The sequence below is a fragment of the Sus scrofa genome, chromosome 14 (assembly GCF_054392235.1).
Source record: "Sus scrofa isolate SSC_HxYL_T2T_F1_AM1 chromosome 14, Sscrofa_HxYL_maternal_Yorkshire_Landrace_v2.0, whole genome shotgun sequence".
Lineage (NCBI taxonomy): Eukaryota > Metazoa > Chordata > Mammalia > Artiodactyla > Suidae > Sus > Sus scrofa.
In genome coordinates this window covers 54,481,143-54,507,283 of record NC_139396.1, presented here as the reverse complement: position 1 = coordinate 54,507,283, position 26,141 = coordinate 54,481,143, and the positions used below count along the sequence as shown (strand labels likewise).

The window sequence follows — 26,141 nt, the reverse complement described above, 5'->3', positions numbered from 1 at the left end:
CTTGGGTAGTATAGACATTTTGATAATGTTGATTCTTCCAATCCAAGAGCATGGTATAATTTTCTATCTGTTTGTATCATCTTAGACTTCATTCATCAGCATCTTATAGTTTTCAGAGTACAGGTCTTTTGTCTCTTTGGGTAGGTTTACTCCTAGGTATTTTATTCTTTTTGATCTGATTATATATGGGATTGTTTCCCTAATTTTTCCTATCTTTCATTGTTGGTATATAGAAATGCAATAAATTTTTGTGTATTAATTTTGTATCCTGAAACTTTACCAAGTTTATTGATGAACTCTGTTTTCTGATAGCACCTTTAGAATTTTCTAGGTGCAGTATCATGTCATCTGCAAAGAGTGATAGTTTTACTTCTTCATTTCCAATTTGGATTCCTTTTATTCCTTTTATTTCTGATTGCTGTGACTATTCTATGTTGAATAGAAGGGATGAGAACAGACATTCTGTCTTGTTCCTGAAATTAGCGAGAATTCTTTCAGTTTTTCACCATTGAGGATGATGTTAGCTCTGGGTTTGTCATATATAGCCTTTATTATGTTGAGGTAGATTCCCTCTATGCCCACTTTCTGGAGGGTTTTTATCAGAAATGGGTGTTGGATTTTGTCAAAAGCTTTTTCTGCATCTTTCAAGAGGATCATGTGGTTTTTATTATTCAGTTTGTTAATATGGTGTATCACACTAATTTGCGGATATTGAAAAATCTTTGCACCCCTGGGATAGATCCCACTTGATCATGTTTTTGACCTTTTTAATGTATTGCTGGATGCAGTTTGCTAGTATTTTGTTAAGGATTTTTGCATCTATGTTAATCAGTGATATTGGCCTGTAATTTTCTTTTTTGTGTGATATCTTTGTTTTTGGTATCAGGGTGATGGTGACCTCATACAATGAGTTTGGGAGTGTTCTTTCCTATGAAATTTTTTGGAATAGTTTCAGAGGGATAGGTGTTAGCTCTTCTCTAAATTTTTGACAGAATTCACCTGTGAAGCTGTCTGGTCCTGGCCTTTTGTTCGTTGGAAGTTTTTTAATCACAGTTTTAATTTCAGTACTTGTGATTGGTTCATTCATATTTTCCATTTCTTGCTGGTTCAGCCTTGGAAGATTGTACCTAAGAATTTGTACATTTCTTTGAGTTTGTCCATCTTATTAATATATAGTTGCTTGTAGTAGTCCCTTTGTATTTCTGTGATGTCCATTGTAACTTCTCTGTTTTTATTTCTAATTTTATTGATTTGAGTCCTCTCTTTTTTTTCCTTGATGAGTCTGGGTAAGGGTTTATCAATTTTTTTGATCTTTTCAAAGAACCAGGTTTTAGTTTCATTGATCTTTTCTATTGTTTTCTTCATTTCTATTTCATTTATTTCTGCTCTGATCTTTGTGATTTCTTTCCTTCTGCCAACTTTGGGTCTTGTTTGTTCTTGTTTCTCTAGTTGCTTTAGATGTAAAGTTAAGTTGTTTATTTGAGTTTTTTGTTGTTTCTTGAGGTAGGCTTGCTATAAACTTCCCTCTTAGAACTGCTTTTGCTGCATCCCATTGGTTTTGGGTTTGGGTTGTCGTGTCTCTGTTGTCATTTGCTTCTAGGTATTTTTTAATTTCCACTTTGATTTGTTCAGTGATCCATTGGTTATTTAGTATAATGTTGTTTAGCTCCATGTGTTTGTGTTTTTTGCAGTTTTTTATTGTTGATTTCTAGTCTTTACAGCATTGTGGTTGGAAAAGATACTTGATATAATTTCAATTTTTTACAACTTACTGAGGCTTGATTCGTGACCCAGAATATGATCTATTCTAGAGGATGTTCCATGTGCGCTTGAGAAGAATGTGTATTCTGCTGCTTTTAGATGGAATATGCTGTAAATATCTGTTAAGTCCATCTGCTCTAATGCATCATTTAAAGCCTGTGTTCCTTTGTTGGTTTTCTGTGTGGATGCTCTGTCCTTTGCTGTAAGTGAGGGTGTTAAAGTCCTCTACTATTATTGTGGTATTGTAGGTTTCTCCTTTTAAGGCTGTTAGCAGTTGCCTTATATATTGAGGTGATCCTATGTTGGGTGCATATATATTTGCAATTTTTAGATCTTCTTTTTAGATTGATCATTTGTCATTGTGTAATGACCTTCTTTGTCTTCTGTAATCTTCTTTATTTTAAGGTCTATTATGTCTGATATGAGTATTGCTATTCTGGCTTTCTTTTGATTTACATTTGCATAGAATTGGCACATGCACATTGAGGTATATGGAATGACTGGCCAATGGGGACCTTCTATATAGCACAGAGAGCTCTACCCAGAATTCTGTGATAATCTATGTGGGAAAAGAATCTAAGAGAATGGATATGTGTATATGTATGACTGGGTCACTTTGTTGTAGAGCAGAAATTATCACAACCTTATAAATTAACTATACTTCAATAAAACTTAAAAAAATAAAAACTAAGAAAGTATAATTAGTATCTTCACAGAGATTCAAGAGATACTCATTTAAAACATATTAATAATAATTATTACAGGCTCTAGTAATAGTGAAGATAGCAGTAAAATAAAAGGAGCTCTAAGAAATTAAAAATGTTGCTACCTAAAAAAAATTTTTTTGGAGTTCCCATTGTGGCTCAGCAGATTAACAACCTGACTAGTATCCATGAGGGTACAGTTTCAATCCCTGGCCTCACTCAGTGGGTTAAGGATCTGGCATTGCCACAAACTGGTATAGGTCACTGATGCAGCTCGAATTTAACCCCTAGACTGGGAATTTCCATATGTTGCACATGCAGCCCTAATTAATTAATTAGTCAAAACAATTTTAAGGGCCACACCCATGGCACATGGAAATTTCAAGGCTAGGGGTTGAATCAGAGCTATAGCTGCTGGCCTGCACCACAGCCACAGCAACACCAGATCTGAGCCATGTCTGTGACCTACATCACAACTCATGGTAGTGCCAGATCCTTAACCCACTGAGCAAGGCCAGGGATCAAACCCATATCCTCATGGATACTAATTTGTTACTGCTGAGCCACAACACGAACTCCCAATTTTTTCTTTCTTTTTGAGTTCTGTACCTGTGGCATGTGGAAGTTCTCAGGCTAGGGGTCCAATCAGACCTGTAGCTGCCGACCAATACCACAGCTACAACTAGGCCAGATCTGAGACACATCTGCAACCTACACTGCGGCTTGCAGCGATGATGGATCCTTAATCTACTCAGTGAGTCTAGGGATCAAACCCGCGTCCTCATGGACATTATGTCAGGTTTTTAACCCACTGGGCCACAATGGGAACTATACTACCTAAAATTTTGAATTGAGTAGACAGCATGAGAAGAAATTCAGAGTCAGAACATAAGGACCAAAAACGTAGATACAAAATATGGTATTTTGCTAAGAGACAAAGATACAGTCCAGGGGATTCAAAGTTTATCTAATAAAAGATCCCAAAATGAAATACAAAATGCAAATGAGGAAATAATCAAGAAATAATAGAATTGTCAACTTTATACATGCAAAAAATTCAGTGAAATCCAATGCTTATTAATGATGTTAAAATTAATACACTACTGAAAACTTTTGTCACAATGAAAGATATCTGTCTAAAAAATGAAATCAGAGCAACTGATTATAAGACATCAGTCTGAATTACCTAGGTTACTGAAGTCTGTTTTGGTCAAACCTAAGTGATACGTAAACATGTAAAGTTATACTTCAAATTTCTAATAAAACATAAGTTTCATAAAAAGAATTGATTAACATTTTTTAAAAAACTACCACACCAACAGACTTATTGAAGAAACTCTAAACACATTCCCATTAATGTCGGGAAAAGCAACAACAGAAACATCTGCTGATTATAATCAAAATTGTAAATGAGGAGTTCCTGTCGTGGCTCAGTGGTTTGCAAATCCGACTAGGAACCATTAGGTTATGGGTTCAATCCCTGGCCTTGCTCAGTGGGTTAAGGATCCGGCGTTGCCATGAGCTGTGATATAGGTCGCAGACATGGCTCGGATCCTGAGTTGCTGTGGCTATGGTGTAGGCTGGCGGCTACAGCTCCGATTAGACCCCTAGCCTGGGAACCTCCATTTGCCCGGGAGCGGCCCTAGAAAAGGCAAAAAGACCAAAAAAATTAAAAATAAAAAAAATTAAATTAAAAATTGTAAATGAGATCTTAGCCACTCCAGTAAGATAAGAATAAGTGATGTTTAAGAAAAAGAGAGGAGAGAGTTCCCTTCATGTCTCAGTGGTTAATGAATCTGACTAGGAACCGTGAGGTTGTGGGTTCAATTCCTGGCCTCGCTCAGTGGGTTAAGGATCCGGTGTTGCTGTGAGCTGTGGTGTAGGTCACAGACAAGGCTTGGATCTGGTGTTTCTGTGGCTCTGGCGTAGGCCAACAGCTACAGCTCTGATTAGACTCCTAGCCTGGGAACCTCCATGTGCCATGGGTGTGGCTCGAGAAAAGACAAAAAAAAAGAAAAAGAAAAAGAGGAAAATCTACAAACATTATGATTGATAATAGAGAAAATACAAGAGAATTTATAGATAAATCATTAGTGCCAATAAGAAAGTTCAGGTAGATAATTGCATAAAATAACAACATAAAAATATCAGTAAAATTTCCATATCCTAACAACAGCAACTAGTGAGAAAATATAACAGGAAAAAATATATCCTGTTCAATTAGCAACAAAAATGTAATGTGCCTAGAAATAGAAGTCTTTTATGAAGAAAATTATAAAATATGATAAAACATAAAAGAAGTCCTAAGTAAATATAAAATTGGGAAGTCTTGGAGATGTTATACTTTTTTGTCCCTATCCGGGTAACCTATAGGTATGTGTTTTGGGAAAGTTATTTAAAAGTATGTATGGGAGTTCCGATCGTGGCTCGGCAGGTTAAGGACTCAACGTTCTCTGTGAGCATGTGGATTTGATCCCTGGCCTCAATCAATGGGTTAAGGATCCAGTATTGCTGCAAGCTGCAGTGTAGGCTGAAGATGTGGCTCTGATCCAGTGTTGCTGTGTCTGTGGCACAGCTGCAGGTTTGATTCAGCCCCTGCCCCAGGAGCTTCCATATGCCACAGGTGCATCCCTAAAAAGAAAAAAAAAAAAGTGAATGTTATTTGGACAAGCCAATTTTGCAAATAAAAATAATGAAAGGGGTTCACCCTATCAGATTTTACTACATCATACAAACTCATATCAATAAAAACCACAAAGAACTAGTGTAGGATAAAACAAATCCTTAATCATAAATTATATGGGGAAACTAGCTCACTTTTTAGACAAGAACTAATGCAGAGCCTTATCTATATCTATACAAAGGTGATTTCCATATTCCTTGAGGACTTGATGTCAAATGTGGAACCAGAAATGTAATATAAGAATTGTCCAAGAATATTTTTGTAGCCTATAAATTGGGAAAGACATTAAATAAAATTCAGAACAAGTAGGAAACTGGTAGTTCTGAATTAAGCATCAAAATTAAGGATTCTGGGTGTTCTCTTGTGGTGCAGTGGGTTAAGGATCCAGTGTTGTCACTGCAGTGATTTTAGTCACTGTCATGGCGCAGGTTTGATCCTTGACTTGGGAACTTCCACATGCTGTAGATGCAGAGAAAAAAAAATTAAGGATTCTGGAGTTCCCATTGGGGCTCAGCGGAAACAAATCTAACTAGCATCCATGAGGACGCAGTTTGATTCCTGGCCTTGCTCAGTGGGTTAAGGATTGGCGTTGCTGAGAGCTGTGGTATAGGTCACAGATATGGCACAGATTCTGTGTTGCTGTGGCTGTGGTGTAGGCCAGCAACTACAGCTCTGATTCAACTCCTAGCCTGGGAACTTCCATATGCCACGGGTGTGGCCCTAAAAAGAGCAAAAAAAAAAAAAAAAATTAAGGATTCCTGTTTTTAAAAAATCACGTAGTTAACAAGAAGATGGTAGCCTGAGAGAAGGTGCTTGCAATATATAAAAATGAAAAGGGATAACATCTAGAAAATAAAAGAAACTGTTAAAATCAATTAGAAAATATGTAAATGCCAAGAGAAAAATTTGGAAAAAAATATTGACAGATAATTTGCAGATGGGAAAGTCTGAGTGGCTGACACATAAATGAAGAAACACCCAATCTCACTAGTAATCAAAGAAATATACATTAAAAAAATAAGATGCTGCTACTCCCATCAGACTGGTAAAAATTAGAAAGTAAGGTAATAACAGAAATCTTTATCCATTTCTGGTGAGAATGTGAGTAGGTGATGAACACACAAAAATGCTAATCAGCTCACATCAGAATCTGGCTTCAGTGGTTTCCTGTTGTCCTTAGAATAAAATTTTAGAATAAAATCCAGACTCCTTGCCAGTGTTGGAAAGGTTCTACACAGTCCGGCCCTATTTTCCTCTCCTACCCTCACTGGCTTCCTTTCTGTTTCTTAAGCATCCTAAGTTCTTGTCTACTTCAGGGCCTTTGCCCATGCCATTCCCATTGCCTGGAATGTTCCAATGTCTGGCTTCTCCTCAGCCATCAGTTCTGTACTCATATGTTACCTCTGCAAGGAGAACTTCTAAGTCAGTCTTGGACTCAGCACCCCTCACTTGGCACATTCACATTAAAACACTAGAAGCAGGACTAGTTACAAAGGTGTAGGGAAGCACAGAGCAATACTGCAGAAGCAAAAGAGGGGTTGGTACCCATCTCAGACCTGAAGAGAAGAAGGCAGGGGCTGTCTGGAATCTCAAAGGAGAGTTCCATGGAGAGGACTGCCTCCAGATGGGGTTGCAATCTTCAATCTAGTGATTCACCAGCTCAAGGTAACCAGGCTCAAGCAGGGAAGGAGCTCTGGGGGGAAAATACCCCGAAATCACTCTCTTCTCCCCCTCTGATCTAATGTCAGAATTTCCTCTTGACCAAACCCATCTGAAACCGTAGGGCAAGGAAGCCTATTGATATGGAATGGGAGTTGGCAAACTTACCCTATAAAGGGCCAGACTGGAGTTCCCTGGTGGCTCCAGTGGGTTAAGGATCTGGCCTTGTCACTGTTGTGGCTCTGGTTACTGCTGTGGTGCAGGTTCAGTCCCTGGCCCAGGAACTGCCACATGCTGCAGGCAGAGCCAAAACCAAAAAGGGCCAGATGGTAATTTTCTCAGCATTAGGGACCGTAAAAATCTCTGTCACAACTACTCACCTCTTACATGGTAGCATGAGAAATGCCATAGACAGTATCTAAATGAAAGAGTGTGGTTGTGTTTCAATAAAACTTTATTTGTAAAAACAAGCAGTGAGCCGTATTTGCTTGGGCTGGATATAGAACATTCAAGATAATTTACCAGGTCAGCGAAGAGGGTGGGGAGTGGCTCTAGGGTTCAAGAGAATGTATCTAGCATCCCTTCTCCAGCAACCCCATCTAGAGTACTCTGTTCCCTTCACAGATAGAACAAACTAGTCATCACCAATAGGGAGGGGGAAGGGGGGAGGGGCAAGATAGGGATAGGAAACGAAGAGTTACAAACTACTGTGTATAAAATAAGCTACAAGGATATATAATACCACACAAGGAATATAGCCAGTATTTTATAATAACTAAATGGAGTATAATCTCTCAATATTTTGAATCACTATGTTGTAACACCTGAAATTAGTATGACATTGTAAATCAACTGTGCCTCAACATAATAATTTTTAAATTGAAAAATTAATTTAAAAAAACTCCACTCCCCCATGTCACTATCACATTATCTTGTTTTATTGCCTTCATTGCAAACTGTTAGGATCTTATTTGTTAGTCCATAAGAGTAGGGGTCGTGGCTCTCTTGTTTGCCATTATATCCCCAGCACCTAAAATGGTGCCTGACATATAGTAGCTTCTCAAATATTTTTTGAGAGAATAAGGAGACTTAAAGTATGATACAGGTTAACAAAACCAGAACATCTGGTCTCCTTAACTCAGGTGCACCAAATGATACACTCCAGACACAGACACCCAGTTCTCCCTCTTGAGTCCACATTATAAGTGCCATCCTTGTCCAGTCATTTTCAGTCTTCCTAACACCCTCTCTCCAGGCCAAGCCTGCTCATTGAGCACCCCTAGTACCCCACTACTCCAGGTTGCCATTCCACAGGTCAACTTTCAGCCTTCAGACCCAATGTAGTTTGCAGTCCTGATTCCTTGGAAATGATTCTGCTTTAGGAGACTCTGGTGCAGTCACATAGGGAAGACTTGCCTTGAATGTCTCCATTTTCTCCACTGAGGCCAAGGTAATTTTCTGGGTAGGAAAAAAACCCTTCTTTTTCACACAAAGGGCGACAGAGCACCAAAACAAGAGAAAAAGTTCAATTATCATTAAATTATTAAAGTCACCAGAAATGATTCAGCAGAGGATCTGAATGATCAGGCCACCCAAGATGGCTGTTCTCTTGCTCTCCGAATGTTCCCTGCTTGACCAGTGACTGCTTCACCTACATCCTCCTTACATGACTGACCTTCCTACATACTTGCCCCCACCCGAGCTTGTGACTCTTCTATACCTTTAGATCAGAACATCTCCACCGTGATAGCTTATCAAAGGGGTGGGCCCCTCTGCTAGTTTCCCTGGTAACTGATAAGCCAGCCTGATGTCAGTTCCCCTCCCTCCTTGGAGTTATGACCACCCGCCATCTGCCACACATGGTGGGGTATTGCTCCAGGACCTCACTTCAGACATGTAAGATCCCATATCTGTTAAACCATTGATGTCTCTGTTGCTGACTCCGGGCTCTTTGATCTGAAGGATATGGGGCTTGTAGGCCTGCAGGGTGCAGCCCAACAGGATCATAACTTGGGAAAGGTTTAGTATAGAGTTTAAGGTTTTTAAAAAAATATGTATATAGGATGACTGCAAGTGTGTGAAAATGTACCTGAATATACTCAAGGACTAGAAGGGAGCATGGGAGTATCAGTGGCTAGTATGTTTGGGTATGGGCGGTTTCTTTCTGATTTTATGATCACTCTGATAATATTGGCTAATTATTATCAGTAATTTCTTAACCTGAATAGACTGTCAGATATTTCTCTAGCAAAGGTGTGTTTATTCAGGATCAGCAGAGAATTGCAGTGCGGGGTCTGCAACCATGACAAGCCCCATGCAAGTCCCCACGGGGCAAGAGGCAGCTGGGAGAGCCATAGTCAACAGCGTCCATGTCTTTTCAATTCCTGTTTGGCTCTGTTACTATCCAGGGCTTGAGAGCTCCCACTTGTGGTCTCCCAACTCTGTTTAATTGATGTTTTTCTTTATTAATTTTTTTATTACAAGTTCATCCAGAAGTTGCATAGTCCACAACACAGCATTATCATTATTATATATTATCAACTGATTATATATATCACACATGTATGTGTGTGCCTATGTATGTATGTATACACACACACATACATACATACATACATACTACATGTATAATCACCCAATCAGCAATAAAAATGATGGAGTGAATATAGCTCCCTGGTACAATGGAGGATGAATGGGAAAAGGATTGAATTTTAAGTCAGTGTTTGTGTTTTATGCTCCTCTATTTTCAAGTGGTTTCATTAAAAGTTATGATTTAAAAAAGTAACTGTACCAAATCTATTTCCCCCTCACACTCCCTTTTTCCTGTTTTGCTCTTTTCTTACCTTTGTGAGAGGATCAAAAATGTTAGAAACTGGAAAGGTAAATGGTTTTCTAATAATATTAGCCAAAAGGATGCTATTCTTTTGTAGCAAGCCCCTGAGACCACAGCGGTTACTTTATGACTACTAAAGCCTGGTAGTTGAGACTAATGCAAAACTTGGCAGCAAATGCATTCAACTTCTTACCATTCCTGAAGATCTGGAACCTTTCCCTTGCATTTGCACAAATCAGCAGATTCTCAGTGTCTCTCTCTCCCTACCCTCTCTCCCTCCCTCCCTCCCTCCTTCTATCATGGAATCCTAGATATAACTAACATCAAAAATCATAGATTCACTATAACCCTCTTGAATATTGTAGATTTGGAGATCCGTTTGGCATTGAGAAGCTGTTCTTTAAATCCATCTCCTTTCATCTCCTTTGAATCATTGCATTTCTATAGTCCATTGAATCTGTGATTGTTTCCTTGGCCTATATTTTAATTTTACCACTTGGTACACGTCTTATCATTTCTCAAACAAAAAAATCTGAGTTTTCTCTGCCCTTCACAGGTGGGTATCTGCCCTGTAAGATCATGAGTCATAAAGAAATCATCACAGATGCTGATAACTGGGTAAAAAGCTGTCCACCACAGTGTTTTTCATGTTTTGTTTAGCAACAGAAACAAACTAAAAATAATCTAAATACCTAATGATCAGAGAATGTTTATATAGATAATAATCCATCTCATGAACAGGAAATTATGCAAGCAATGAAAATCTGCAAAGGCTGTCAAGAGTGATACTACATAGACACATGTGGAAAGAGGACTAGAAGGAAGTAGCCCTTATTTTATAGTGGTTTTATCCTACACTGGATTTGTAGGATATAGGTGATATTTCTTATTTATGCTTTTATTCATTTTCCAACTTTCCTAGAATGAATATATGTTACTTTTACATTTGGAAATAAAACTTTTTTCAAAGGTCAAAAGGGTTAAGTTGCTACATCAGGATCTAGAAAGCTACAGTGAGCTTTTCCCCACCTCCTAGACTGGCCATTAGGAAGTCACTTTCTTCTCATTTTAAAAGAGGGAAGGTATTGCTACATTATTAAGCAATCAGCCAGTAAGTTTCATTCAAGAGCAATAAATTGACCTCTCAAGAGAAAATTAGTGAAGCTCAGGAAATTAGAGCTGGAAACCCCTGTTGAGTGGTCTAATGCATCCCTTAAGAATAAGTGCCATATACATTATACTTTCTGGTATGGGAACTTTCTTTTCAATCTAACTGTAAATATTTCAAGTGATCAAAGTTTCACTACTACATTTTAGACAGTCAACAAGCTATTAATCCATCTTCCCTGAGTAGAGTATAAAAACTCCAGCACACTTCAGAGATATCCATCTAACTCTTGGGTGAACCTGCTAGATGAACAAGTATCTTCAACATAGTTCGAATCCTGGCACCTCTACTCAGCTATCAGACCTTACACAAGACCCTTTACCTATCAGATCCTAGGTTTCCTCAGCTGTAAAAAGGAAAATTTTCCACCTACCTTACACATTATGCTGTAGTAATTAAATGTGTTAATGAATTTAGAGAATGTATTGAGTGCACAGAGTAGGTTTTTAGTAAATGTCTGATGATTCCAGGGTGTTGGACCAATGTCGAACAGTAGTTTTCCTGGTAGAGGAGATAGGCTATGCTGGGTCAACAACCCTTTTTTGTGTATTTCCTGGGATGACACAAGTGGGTTGGAGTGGATGGTGCAGTTCATTACCTTGAAAAAGCAAAATTCCATTTGGTACCCAATCCTTGGACTGAGTCACACCAACTAAATTCCGCAGAATCACATCACAAATATGGCTCATATAGCCTCCACTGGAGCCTTTTCACTATTGGTAAGAGCTGTAACTAGAACGCTGGCCATGAGGATGGGAAAAGAGGATGAAGAGTCATGTTTGAGATGGAATCAGTAAAATTTGATGACTGTTCAGGTAGAGGCTGAAGGAAAGAGAAGAATGATGTCCCCAAGTTCCTAACTTGGTTGACTACATGCATGGTTTATTAAGTCAACCAAGATCTACTGAGTACCTACTCAGGGCCAGGAACTGAGCATGGGGGACACTATAGTGAACCAAACGGGAAAAAAAAAATCTGCTTTTGTGAATTTACCTTCTAGTGGGGGAAACAGACAATAATCAAATAAGGCAATTTTTGGTTGTGATAACGGTGATAAAGGAAATAAACAGGGTAATAGGATAGAGAATAAGATTGTAGAAGCCTGCTTTAGATATGATGGTCAGGAAAGGACTTTCTGCAGAGGTCACATGAGGTGATGAGTCCTAAAAGCTGAAAAGAACCCAGAAGATGAAGAGAGGAAGGGATGCATCTCCAGGACAAAGGAGGAGCAAGTGCATGATGTTGGGATAGGAAAGGGCTAGGTGTATTACTTGAAAAAAGAAAAGAAAAAAGAAAAAAGGCCTAGTAATTGGAAGAAAGATTGGGTGGAGAGGAGGTTAGAGAAATAAGCAGGACCCTTTAGCCAAGAACCAAGCCTTGAGAAGCCAGTTCTTAGGGAAGACATTTTCACCTTTGACATGCTGAGTTGGAGGCACCAAAGGGGACCTCCAAACTAAAGATCCAGACCTGTATCCTGAGAACTAGAGACCATATTGGATTTGAGAAAATGTTTGGTTACATCAAAATCCCTGGAGAGTGTTTAAAAATGCGGATTTCTCAGGTATTAAAAATACAGCCTTCTGGGGTGCCACCCTGGGAAGTTCTAATTCAAGTAGGTCTTGGTCCAGATCCGGAAGTAATTTTTCAGTACTCCCAGGTAATTCTTATTCATTCATTTAAAAAATGCTTCTTGCATTCCTAGTATGTGCCAGGACAGTTCTGAGTGCTGGAGATAAAGCTCTGAGCAAGCTCCAGGGCTTATAGTCTCAAGAAAAAATAGACAGCAAACAAGTAAATAAGTAACAATAGTGATACATGTCACCAAAAAAAAAAAAAGTTAGTAAAATATTTAATAATTATGGGGACCTATACTTGATAAATCTAAAGAAGAGCTCTTTCTTCTCTCTCTTTCTCTCTGGGGACATGACGTTTCAGTTGACACCTGGCATTCTGGAGGTTCACCATTCCAGGCAGAGGGAACAGCCAAGGTGAAGGTTTGGTTGAGAACTCAGTAAATGAATCTAATTCTTTGGTTTATTCCCACTTTAATTAACCAACCAAAATGGGGGAGAAGGCATGGTGGAGAAGGGACTGTTCCAACTTTATATGTTCACTCAGCAGGCTATGCTAAGCACAATACCAGCTGCTATGCCAAGGGCTGACACGAAGATAAGCAAGACAGGTCCCTCTCTCTGGGAGTTTGCGGTCCAATGAGGGAGGCAGACAACCAAATCAATATGGCCCAGGAGACGGGTAAGAACATCCCAGACAATCAATTCATGTTCTGAGAAAGCCAAGCAGATACGTAATACTTCCTCATCTCATTTCTACATGTGGTGGTGTGAGCAACTGTTGTTGAGACTGTGCATACTAAAATTACTTGCATTGCTTTCTCATCCTGCCAACTCAGACTCTCTGAATTTTTTTGTGAAATATTTGCAACAGTGGATATTGGGTTTACTGTGTAATGAATATACTGGGGGCGGTGGGGGGGGGAAATACCACCCTAATAATAGCTAACATTTGTTTAGCACTTAGAATCACCCAGCTTGATATGCGATCTTATATAGTCTTTATAATGTCCTTATGAGGCAAGCACTCTTATAATTCTACTTTTTTTGGATGAAGAAACTGGAGCTCAGCAAAGTGAAGGAGTTTTCCTGAAATCATTCAACTCATATATAACAATTTCCCAGCTCTGTCTGTGTTTGGAGCCCCAGTTCTGGTCCATACCATTTTTTGTGAATTGCTTAAATATTGATGCACTTGCTATCCTCACCCTGGTCCCCCAAATGGACCCTTCACTCTTCTCCCTATCTCAGTTATCTACCAGGGTTGTCTACATTAGTTAGGTTTACCTGCTTCTCTCTCCTATAGGTGGAAAAGTAGAGAGGAGGACTCCTAGTTTCCACACTTAAGAGAAAGTTGAGGGCACCCAGGCAGACCCTAAGTGGTGCCCACAGTCCTGTCCATACTCCACTCCAGGCGCCAGAGCCCCCCCCCCCCATCCCCGCCTCCGTGCAGTGTGTGTGAAGGGTTGGGCCCAAAGCTGAGCATCTTGTTCCCTGCCCAACTGTTGGGGAAGAGAAATTACTGGGGCTCAGTGTTCAAAATCTTACAAGAAGGTTGGGGCAGGCGAGCAAATCGTTGAAGTCAAGAGGAAGTAGTAAGTTTCTTACCACCTGGGTGGGGTTGGGTGGTCAATTGGATAGACATGGGTCGCCTACTGTTACACTGAATGGATTCAAATCAGCTGCTTAAAAAGATGAGCTGGTCAGCTTCAGCCCGCAGGTGAGCCAGTTTGCATTGTAAGGGGTCTTTGCTTTCCCTTCCCTGAGCCTCCTTTTTGGACTCTTCAGTTTAAGTCTGTCTGGCTTGATGGTATCTGGGTGTGTGGTCAAGGAGCGCCTTTCCTCTGTTTCTCAGGCTGGCCGACTCTCTTTCTCCTCCACTGCTTCCCCCACTCACTCCCTCCCTCCTGTGCTGACTCTTGGCCTGGGTCCCTGAGCCCTGGTGCAAGTGGAGGGCGCAGGAGGGGTGAGGTTACATCTCCCTGGAGCCCAGTGCTGCTAGCTTTTCAGAGGCTCGCCAGGAGCCGGCGGCCGGAGTTGGGACCGTGCAGACTGCGCTCCTCTGCCCTCCCTGCGCCGCCGGCCTCGCCCATGTCTCAGTACGCTCCCGGCTCAGACTTCAAGAGGGCTTTGGACAGCAGTCCCGAGGCCAACACTGAGGATGACAAGACCGAGGAGGATGTGCCCATGCCCAGGAACTACCTGTGGCTCACCATTGTCTCGTGTTTTTGTCCCGCGTACCCCATCAACATCGTGGCTTTAGTTTTCTCCATCATGGTGAGTAAATTAGGATCCGAAGCGACTAGGGAGGGGAGACCTAGGCGGCGGCGTTGATCTCCTCCTGGGGACTCCGAGCACTCTCCACCCTGCACCGCTTCCTCACTACCCGGTGCACTCTCCACCCTGCACCGCTTCCTCACTACCCGGTGCACTCTCCACCCTGCACCGCTTCCTCACTACCCGGTGCACTCTCCACCCTGCACCGCTTCCTCACCTTTCTCGGGCTCTTCCCGGCCTCCCTTGTCTCCCCGCCCCCCACCCCACCCCAACCATCAGCGTCTTCTCCCTGCCCCTTGTGGCGTTCAGAGCCCAGACTTAGCCTCCCCCAGGCAGGATTTCCTTCCTTCCAGCGCCCCTGGTGCATGCTCTCCCACCCGGGAAAGTTCTTCCTTGGACTTTAGGACTTCTCTCCCGGCCTCCTTCCCAGGGCGCTCATCCAGTTCTTCTCAACCCGCTTTTCTAGAGCCTCAAAGCACACCGCCCTAGCAGGCAAAAGCACACCCCATTGTCGAGCGTCCGAGTTCTGTGCCCCTCCTTGCCTCCTGTCCGTGGCACTGTCTTTCAGCTCTTAGTCCTTTCTTTGCTGCGCCCAGAGCGCTGTGTCTGACACTCTCGGAGGATCCCCAAGGGACCCCTCATCCCACACTTTAGCACGTTCTCTTTGGGGCAGCAGTTACTTTGTGCTTCTTCTTATGCAGCTCTCTCTTCTTGGCTCTCTTTGGCTCCTCTTTCCAGTGAGATTGCTCTCTCCAGACCTTTCTTGGGTGCCTCCTGTGCCCCTCTCACTGGCAGTATGCGGGCTCGCCTTTTATTCTTTCTGTCCCAACAAGTCGTAGTCCTCTCTCGTTTGCTGCGCAGGCACCCTAACCTTGCCTCTCTTGACATCCCCCAAGGGCTCCCGCGCACCACTCCACCACTGGGTTCTACACCCAGGGCGCTCCCGGAATGCACTGGGGACTCCCGCGATCCCTGCAGTGTGCAGCTCCCTGAGCCCTTTGTGCGCTGGGCTCCTCTGCACCGCTGTTTCTCTAGTAGAGGCAGCTGTGCTTCCAGTCTGGCCTTCCGGAGCTCACCTCCATGGCCCTCTTCAGTTGCTGCGAACTCCACCAGGAGTGCAGGAGTGCCCATGAGGTCCTGGCCTTATTGACTGGAGCAGCTGGCCTGGCTCTGTCCCGGGACAACCCTTGCAGTGAGCTCCCTCCCCCACCCACCTTGCTGACGGAACTCCCCAGCCACAGACACTGAGAGTCCCAATGCAGCTCAGTAAAGATGAAGAGCCATCGGCCCACTGCCCCCTTTCAAGTCTGCCCACACATGCCCTGGGTGCACTGATTGACTTCCTGGGTGCACACAGAGACCTCATTTGCCCTCTCCCAAACCCCCTTTGTACCAACATTCAAGTGTTCAACCACTGAGGTTCCCACTGCCTGGGTTCAAATCCTATTTCCACCACATACTGGCTGTATAATCTCTGCAGTCACTGATCTCTCTTAATCTCAGTCTCTTTATCTATAAAATGGGAGTGATCATAGCCAGAGGGTTGGAGAACTAATGAGATAAATGTGAACGCTTGGAACAGTGCCAGCATGGTGAGGTTATTAGATCTTTACTTAAATGTCACTTCCTGAGGGCATCTCTGATCACTGTTTAAAATCAACTCCCCCTACCATACACGCACAAGCTCTATCCAACTCCCTCTCCCACCCCCAACACACAAGCTCTGTTCTCCCTTCCCAGATATTTTTTGCCCAAAGCACTTATCTCCATCTCATACGTTATTTCACTTATTAATATGTTTACCATCCGTGTCCCCTCATTAGAATATAAGCTCTGGAAGGGTAGGGATATTTGTTGCTTGTTTTTTGTTGCGATTTCTTCACCTAGAAAAGAATCTGGCAGGTAGTAGACACCCAAGAAACATTACAAAATGAATGCAGGTATGAATGAAGGAAGGAATGAATGGTGTTAATGGGTCACAGTATCTGTTTGCTCTTGCTGCTTTATCCCATGCTAGAGCCCCGGAAACCACTGTATCAGGTTCCTTAGGACCAACCAGCCAGTTTCCTTCCTTCCTTCCTCCCTCTCCCAGGATATCAGGTCTTGGTGGGGGCGGGGGGCGGGGGGAAGAGAGAGAAAGGGGGGGGTTTGCAGCAAAGCAGGGGAAGATGCAACAGCCAAGATCTCCAGGCAACAGCAGACTCTGGCTGTTATTGGTGCCCACACTCTATCCTGGTTTATTAGTGAGTTGACATCCAATTTATCCTTTTCCCAGTGCCAATTAGAAAACTACCTACAAAGATTCCCCCACCCCCCACCCCCATTGATCTGAGATGAGCTAAAACTCCAGCTGGTGATGACAGGTTGGACACTAATGATGCCACTTGCTGTGTCCTGGGGGAGAAGATTTGTATGTGCTTTGAATAGAAACCTTTCTCTGGCCCCCTCATCCCCATTCCCTTCCCCAAGACTTTTTCACTAGATTGATAGCAAGAGACCATTTTATTGCCAGACCATAGACACTGGGGTCAGAAAGTTGAGTATGGCCATTTTTCATACCTTTTTAAAGCCTTGATTTCTTCATCCAGAAAATGGGAATGTGAAAAATGTTTTAAGTGGTGCAAAACTGTTGTAAGTATAAAACAGAATAAAAGCATGTCAAACCACCAGCTTTGTGCTAGGTACAGGCAATAATTGTCAGAGAGATGGAAACATCATGTGTCACATATGAAAACAAACAGAACATCAAATTAATGAAATCCAAATTCTAAAAAGAGCTTTATACACCCTCCCCATTGCACTCCCTCTAAGGTACTGGAAGTATTTTCCCTTTGAAATAGTGCAGATTTGACAAGTTTCGTAGTAAAAACTCCAGAGTCCAAAGGATAAAGAGGAAAGGGAGGAGTGTACAGGAAGAAGATGGCTGACCACCTGCCAAGTGTGTACTTTCCCTTGTGATATTCAATCCTGGCTATTTGCAAATCTCACTCATCTGTAATCTGTGATAAATTGAGGCACAGCATTGTTGGGAGTGGTCCTACTCCCCATGGAGGCATCTGGAAGTATTGGGGAGCGTCTGTGGTATGTCAGTGATTTGGAGGCACTACTGGCATTTGCAGAGGAAAGCTAAGACTATTAATATTCTGCAGTGCTGGAGACCCCTCCCCCAATGAAGAATTGACCTATCCCTAACATCAATAGCATCCCAATCAAAAAACACTGGGAGATAATGCAAACTGATATAAATATTGACAAGCCTCAAAATAACGAATTCTCAGAACTGTAAAAAGAGACAGCCATCGCAAAACAATCAATGTATTTATTAAACCAAGCCTGAGAAGCCTTCTATAAAATTACAAAGTTGAAGTAGGTGCTAGGGAATAACAAAACTACTTTGAAAAATACATGTTTGAGAAGAGTGTTCTTCAAGCTGTGGGCATCTGTGATCTTTCCACCACTCCATGCAGAACTAAGGGGGTCCTGGTGGCTGTGAAACAGTGCATCACTGATGAGAACTTTTACAGTGTGGCTTGTTGTATCAGAACATTGGTGGGTCAAGCATTGCCAGAGGCAGGGACATGAGAGTCTTTGCTTCCCCAAGTACCAAAAGTCTATTTGTTGAAAGTGCTCTTAACCTGTACTCAGATTCAGGGACACATATCTCAAGAATTTCTCCCTGACTGGGCCAATGCTAACCCATACTGCACATGTGAATTTGAAAATGGCACCCCCTCCTCCATCCATAGGTAGCCCTGAACAGGAGCACATGGCTTAGAAAGTAAAGCCAAGGCTAGTTTTCATTATGCTCCTACCCATCCCTGGCTGTCTCTGTTTATTCCATCTCAAAGACTGTCCCCATGGATTTCACACTGGAGAAAGAGTGTTCATTTGACAAATGTTTGTCGAGCACCTATTATATGCCAGGCTCTATTCCAGGCATTGGTATACTCCCTTACCTCTATCAAGTGGTAAATAAGATCAACGAGGTCTCTTCCCTCCTGGATCTGGAAGAAAAAAGTTTCCAGGCAAGTTGCAGGAGTGTTTGAAAATTTAGGGTGATGTCACCATTTTTGTTTTGTTTTGTTTTGTTTTATAGTTGGAATTTGCTACCTGACACAAGAGACTGGAAACAAGTCCATGTCAAGCCTCCTTTTTTTGTTGTTCTTTTTTTTTTTCTTTTTTTTTTTTTTTAGGGCCGCACTCGTGGCACATGGAAGTTCGCAGACTAGGGGTGGAATCAGACCTGCAGCTGCCAGCCTATGCCACAGCCACATCAATGCCAGATCCGAGCCATGTCTGTGACCTACACTGCAGCTCATGGCAACGCCAGATCCTTACCCACTGATCGAGGTCAGGGATCAAACTCTCATCCTTATGGATAGATACTATTTGGGATCGTTGCTGCTGAGCCACGATGGGAACTCCAAGCCTCCATTTTTTATTATGTTATGATATAGTCATTTTGCATAGTTGAGCCAATTCAGTCATTCTGAGTATGGATACAGAATAGCCAATGGATGACTTGTAATTGGGTGGATTATAAACCTTCTTTCAACAGAGATTCTCCTTCACATCTATAGAATCTGTCCAGATAGCAACCAATGAGGTTCAAATCCTTTTGTGTTATTTGCTGCATTGATGATTGCATGCAACTGTCTTAATCTCTCTGAGCCCTGATTTTTCAACCCTGTAAAATGAGGGTTGTGACAGTACCAATTCAGGTGCTATTGTGGAGATTAAAAGGTAAAGTTTAATTGGCTTCATGTCATTGCCTAAAATACAGCTAGCGCTCCATACGTATTGATGAGGATGAGGAGGAGGAAGAATTCAGTAAGGATGATGATGCATATATTTTAGGGATACAAGCCATTGCCTTTTCCAGTAGCAATTTTTCTCTTTTTACTGAGGTAGCAAATATGATTAAAACAAAAGCAGAAGTTCCCGTTGTGGCTCAGTATTTAATGAATCTGTGTAGGAACCATGAGGTTGTGGCCTCACTCAGTGGGTTAAGGATCCGGCGTTGCCATGAGCTGTGGTATAGGTTGCAGATGTGACTCAGATCCTGCATTGCTGTGGCTCTGGCATAGGCTGGCAGCTGTAGCTTTGATTAGACCCCTAGCCTGGGAACCTCCATATGCTGCAGGTGCAGCCCTAGAAAAGACAAAAAGACAAAAAAAAATTTTTTTTAAATAAATAAAAGGAATGACTAGTAAATATGTCACTAGAATAAATAATTGCTGTAGCCTAAAGGTAAATGTTAATGCTAAACTGAAACATATATAAATAAACAAGGAAGACTTTTGGTTAAGCATGGAATATTGAACACACCCATTTATATGCCACTCAGTTTGAAACCACATAAAATAAAATAATAGTAAATAGCTTTTAAAATGTATACCCAAGGACAAATTAGGAGAATAGGAAAAGAGATAAGAGAAGCAAAAAATCTTAGAAGATAGAAAATGGTTAGTTGGGAGACGACTAACTTTACACAGTGGATAACACTGACATTTAAATCATGCAGAAGAAGGAGTCAATGAGAATAAAGCCAATTGGCCCCACAAAACTCTTTATTATAGAGGTCCTAATTGAAGTTATCATCTTTGAAGGTAGGAGCAAGGGTAGAAGTTCCAAAGGAGGAATCTTTGGAAGTCTGTTTAAGAAGTCATTAAACTGGAGTTCCTGCTGTGGCACAGTGGGTTAAGAATCTGACTGCAATGGCTCAGGTTGCTGTGGAGGCACAGGTTCAAGTCCTGGCCCTTCACAGTGGGTTAAAGGATCCGGCATTACCACAGCTGTGGCTCAAGATTCAATCCCTGGCCCAGGAATTTCCATATACTGCATATGTGGTCATAAAAAAAAAAGTCGTTCAACTCAGAGATCATGGAGCGACCTATGGACAGGCACCTACTTCCTCAACAACCCTGACAGAAGATGGGAGACTTGCTCTCTGGTGAGATTAAACAGAACAGCTCTAGACACCAGGCACAGCTGAGAGTAAAGTTAAGGTGCTATGCTGAAAACAGGGAATTAATGGAAAGTCTAGTTCCTGCCCGAAGTTGGCACCTTTACCTTAGCATCCGGCAGAAGATTGGAAAATTTCTCTCCAAGGATGTGACCATACTAAAAGAAAAACCCTACAGAGAACAATTATTTAGATGTCCTCCAAAGAAATGATGAAATCCTCACCCAGTCATTCCCAGATATCCACCTGTTGACAAGCCCCATCCTCCCACACAAAAGTTTCAAGAAGTTTTTCATTGTCTCACTTTCAGATATGAAGAGGCAGTCAAAGATTATTATACATTTGTGAAATTCTTCTGAATCAAGATGTTGTTTATGGAAGAAATGAAGTGTAAGGAAATAATGCGAGAAGTAGAAGAAAACTTTAAGAATAGATGATTATCATCTTCAGAGAAATAATAAACTCTTGTTTATCTGAACAAGACCAGGTTGGAAAAATAAATAAAACAATCGGAGAAGCAAAACAGAGCTCTTGGGAATTAAAAACATAAAGATACTTTTTTTTTTAATTGTGGAGTGTTGAGAAGTTAAAGTCGAGGGAACCTTAAGGAAGTAACACACAAAAAAAGTAAAAATACCAAAGAGTTCCCTGATAGCTCAGTGGGTTAAGGACCTGGTGTCATCATTGCTGTGGCCTAGGTTTGATCCCTGGCCAGGAATGTCTGCATGCCACAGGTGAGGCCAAAAAAACAAACCAAAAAATGGAAGCAACTCAAATGTCCATCAACAGATGACTGGATAAATAAAATGTGTTATATACATACAATGGAATATTATTCAGCCTTTAAAAGAAAGGAAATTGTGACACATGCTACAACATAGGTGAACTCTGAAGACATTATACCAAGTGAAATAAGCCAGATGCAAAAGTACAAATATTGATGGTTCTGTTTGTATTAGAGACCTAGAATAGTCAGATTTGTAGAGACAGAAAGTAGAGTGGTGGTTGTCAGGGGCTGGAGGAAGAGAGGGATGGGGAGTTATTATTTAATGGGTACAGAATCTCAATTTGAAAAGATGAGAAAGTTTTGGAGGTGGGTGGTGACAATGATTGCACAACAATGTGAATTACTTAATGCTGCTGAACTGTATGTTTAAAAATGGTTAAAAGGGTAACTTTATAGTGTATATTATATATATTTATATGTATAAATGTAAAATACACACATTTATATGTATTTTATCCAATAAAAAAGTAAAGAAATATTCCCCCCAAAGTTGGAAATCATCAAGAAAATTAAGAAAATTTGAGAATCATTCCCAGAACTCCAGCATCTAATCAGAAAGTTTAAACAACAAAAGAAAGAACAAAGAAAATTGAAGAGAGGAAATTATCATATAGAAAAATACAGGAAAAACTGCCAGAACTGACTGCACAAGTTTCCAGATTAAAAGGGTTCCCTAATAGCCAACAAAGCAAATGAAACAAGATGTGCACCAAAACACATCATGGTGAAATTTCAGGTATTTAAGGATTAAATTTCTCTCCAATCCTACAAAACTTTCAAGAAGAAACATGGCACCTTTTGATCCATGTTGGCTTTGGAATTCCCATCAGTAATGCCGAAAGGTAAACAGTAATGGAACAATAGCTTTAAAACCCTGAAGAAAAAAAAATTATTTCCAGCCTCAATTCTAGACCCACCCAAACAATCATTCAGGAAAAAGAAAACACTAAAGACATTTTCAGATATTCAAGAACCTCCCCCCGCCCCAAAATTGGACATATACCTTTTCTCAGAAAGCTATGGAAGGATGTGCTCCCCCAACACAAGGAAGTAAATCAAGAAAGAGAAAGAGGCAGGATCAAGGAAAGGGCTCCAACACAGAACAAAGGCAAAGAGAAATCCTCCTCAACACAAAGCAACATCATGAATCAACAGAAGATGCAACTGATAATGGATGAAGCCATTGTCAAAATCCATTATCTGCTGTGGCCTGGCACAGCCACAGCCCTGCCCAGCCACAACCCTAACCCTAACCCTAACCCTAACCCTAACCCTGCCTGATCACACCTGCTCTAGAAGACAAGGTCTGTGGTTTAAAAGAAGGTAGAAATTGGGAGTTCTGTTGTAGAGCAGCAGTGGAAACGAATCCAACTAGGAACCATGAGGTTATGGGTTCTATCCCTGGCCTCGCTCAGAGGTTAAGGATCCAGTGTTGCCATGAGCTGTGGTGTAGATTGCAGACATGGCTCAGATCTGGTGTTGCTGTGGCTGTGGCGTAGGCCGGCGACTACAGCTCTGACTCAACCCCTAGCCTGGGAACCTCCAAGTGCTGCGAGTGTGGCCCTCAAAAGACAAAAAAGACAAAAAAAAAATAAAATAAAAGTAGATATTTACAGAATGAAAGACAAACCAAACTGGGTGTTCTTTCTATCTGACCCAGGCTCCACCGGGGCTCATCCATCAAAGCTGTGCTTTTAAGTGGCCTTCACTTAGGTTTAGGGAGGAGATGTGTGTGTATGTGTGTGTGTGTGTTGGTTTGGTTTGGTTTTTTTCAGTAACCAAAGCAGAACTTGAAAATAGCAGGTCTTCGTCCAGGTAGCTGACCCAGGAGGCTTGTTATCAATTCCAAGTTGAAGTTCTAAATACTGTAGTTCATTGGGTCTCTCAGTGTGATTTCTCTCAACCCTCTGTAGCTCTTTCTATGTGATTGTCAGCTGAGAAATAGGGTATTAATATTATGGACACTTGTGATTTATCTCTTGTGAGTTCTTGCACTTTAAGCTCTGAAGAGCTTTAAGATGATTTCAGATTACAGAGACCTTGCCTGAACTGTGTCAGCTTTGTTGGAAAGCTCTATTATAGATAGGTATGGATTTTAGATATGCACATCATCAAGCAGCCCCTGTCTCAATGGTTGCTCTTCTAAGTTTCCCTAATATGTGGCAGAGGGTGGTCACTGATGTTTGGTATTTGGGTATATAGACTTTAAACTGCTATTGGAGTCCTTTCAAACCTAGATTACTAGAGGTACAAGATTTTAATCTGTGTGTTCCTTTAAAAGAAATATTTTAAATTCTCTTTTAATATGCTGATAAGACTATATAGTGGCTTTGTCATAATATGGGAGATACAGATAAAATAAGATTGGCTACTAATGGACAGTTATTGAAACTGGGTTATGGGAACATGGAGATTCATTATATTATTCTGCTGATTGTTTTAATGTGTTGAAAGCTTACATATAAAACTTTTTTTTTAAAAAAGGAGAAGAAAGAAAGAAAAGAGAAGTCCCTTCCCACATTGCTAAACAGTGTTCAGATAACAGAACAGCAGCTATGAAATGAATTGGTGAAACCAGTCATGGTTAAGGTGCAGTTTGTCATTAATTAATAAGCCAACATGTCTGACTTAAGATAATTTTGAAGGACAGTTTCAAATAGTCCTCAGGAGGAGGCCAGGTAGGACTCAGATGCTAGAACAGTACTTATCAAAATTTAACCACATGGGGCTCTTGCTCAAATGCAGATTTCACTGCTCTTTCAAAGCTCAGCTGGAAAATCACCTCCTTCCTAAAGTCTTTCTTATTGCCCTCTTGCCCTCACCCTATCTTGTACCCACTACACTCAGCAGATTTCTCTCAGAGCACCTTTACTTCTTTGCACCGATTTGTGTGTGTGAGCCCCTTGAGGGTGCAGTTAGCCCCAGCACTTAGCAAGTTGAACACATGGTCAGTAAGTAACATGTTTAATGAATGAGAGAGTTAATGAATGAATGGCTACAGAGACCTAAATATGTCCCTCCTTTTATTTCTGAGGCTTACCCTCCCTTCCCATCTGTGTTCTGCATTTCTGCCAAATTTTTTTTTGGAAAATAACCAGGAAAGCCAGGCTAATGCCAAGGGTTGCTGAGAAGTTGGCCAAGGCTTGGTTCCCAGGGATAGCTTTCCTGGCTCATCTGGAGCTCACCAACGTCCCCATACTGCAGACCGACGGGTCCACCTTTGGAAGTTGGTTTCTGTTCTCAGTTAATTCTCTTCAGTTCAAAGCCGCTCATCTCAAAGTATGATGCCTTCAGAGCAGGATCCTGAATCTATCTGAAATCTCCAGTTCTGCAAGTTCAAGAATTAAGCTAGATTTTCTAAAACCATTCTTAAACGGCTGGTTCTGATGTTCACAAGTTTTATCACACACACATACACACACAAAAGAGGACAGGGAATGGGAGAGGAAGTTGAGAAATCAAATGCTGAGTTAAGCAAAAGTGAACTATTTTTTTTCTTTGGGAGTTTCCTGAAGCTTTTGGCCAACCACTGTTTCGTGTGACTCTGCAGTGAAACAGTATAGTGTGGGGCATCTACTAAGCATGCTTGTTGCCCAGCATCTTTTGATCCTAAGGCTAATATGCCGCAGAACACACTTTGGGAAATACTATTCTTAATGGTACATTGGTTCTCACTTTTAATGAGCTGATCCATTGTTGATATGAGTATAATAATGCAGGGGGTTCCCTCCCCAACAATTTTGCCTAGAGACCCACCTCTCCACCTTGCTTCCAACACAGGTTGTTGGGTTTTTTTTTCCCTTGCTCAGATCATGTGCTTTTATTTTTTTTAATTGAATTATAGTTAATTTACAACGTGTTAAGCATACAGCAAAGTGATTCACTTATACATATATATTCTTTTTTGGATTCTTTTCTATTATACAAGATACTGAATACAGTTTCCTGTGCTGTGCAGTAGATCCATCTATTTTATATATGGTAGTGTGTATCTGTTAAGCTCATACTCCCAATTTACCCTCCTCTCCCCCTCCTTTTTCCCCTTTGGTAATCATAAGTTAGTTTTCTATGTCTTTGAGTCTGTTGTGGTTCTATAAACAAGATCATTTGTACCTTTTTTTTAAATTCCACATAGAAGTGCTATCATATGATATTTGTCTTGTCTAACTTTCTTAACTTTGTATGATAATCTCTAGATCCATCCATGTTGCTGCCAATGGCATTATTTCATTCTTTTTGTGGCCAGTCATTGTTCTGTTCTACATATATGCCACATCTTCTTTATCCATTCATCCATCAGTGGACATTTAGGTTGCTTCTATGTCCTGGCTATTGTAATTCGTGCTGCTATGAACATTGGGGTGCATCTCTCCTTTTGAATTAGAGTTTTGTCTTTTCCAGATATATGCTCAAGAGCAGGATTGCTGGATCATATGGTAACTCTATTTTTAGTTTTTTAAGGAACCCCCATAGTGTTTTCCATAGTGGCTGCACCAATTTACATCCCCACCAACAGTGTAAGAAGGTTCCCTTTTCTCCACACCCCCTCCATCATTTATTATTTGTAGACTTTTTGATGCCATTCTGACTGGTATGAGGTGGTTGGTATCTCATTGTAGTTTTGACTTGCATTTCTCTAATAATTAGCCGTGTTGAGCATCTTTTCATGTGCCTATTGGCCATCTGGTTGTCTTCTTTGGAGAAATGTCTGGGTCTCCTGCCCATTTTTCCAT

General features: G+C 41.2%; 1 protein-coding gene across 5 annotated transcripts in view; it reads left to right on the top strand.

Moving 5' to 3' along the window:
- The window catches only part of TMEM233 (transmembrane protein 233), an 89,209-nt gene that overhangs the window by 22,643 nt on the left and 40,425 nt on the right, over positions 1-26,141 (top strand). For 4 of the 5 annotated variants that reach the window (XR_014827401.1, XM_021073559.2, XM_021073560.2 and 1 more), the window contains exon 1: positions 14,388-14,656. The exons of the other annotated variant lie outside the window; for it this stretch is intronic. Coding sequence is in view for 3 of the 4 variants with exons in the window: in XM_021073559.2 (XP_020929218.1) it covers positions 14,471-14,656 (186 nt within the window). In the remaining variant the exon portion in view is untranslated. Of the gene's footprint in view, positions 1-14,387; positions 14,657-26,141 lie in introns of those variants that run through there. 5 annotated transcript variants of the gene reach the window in all.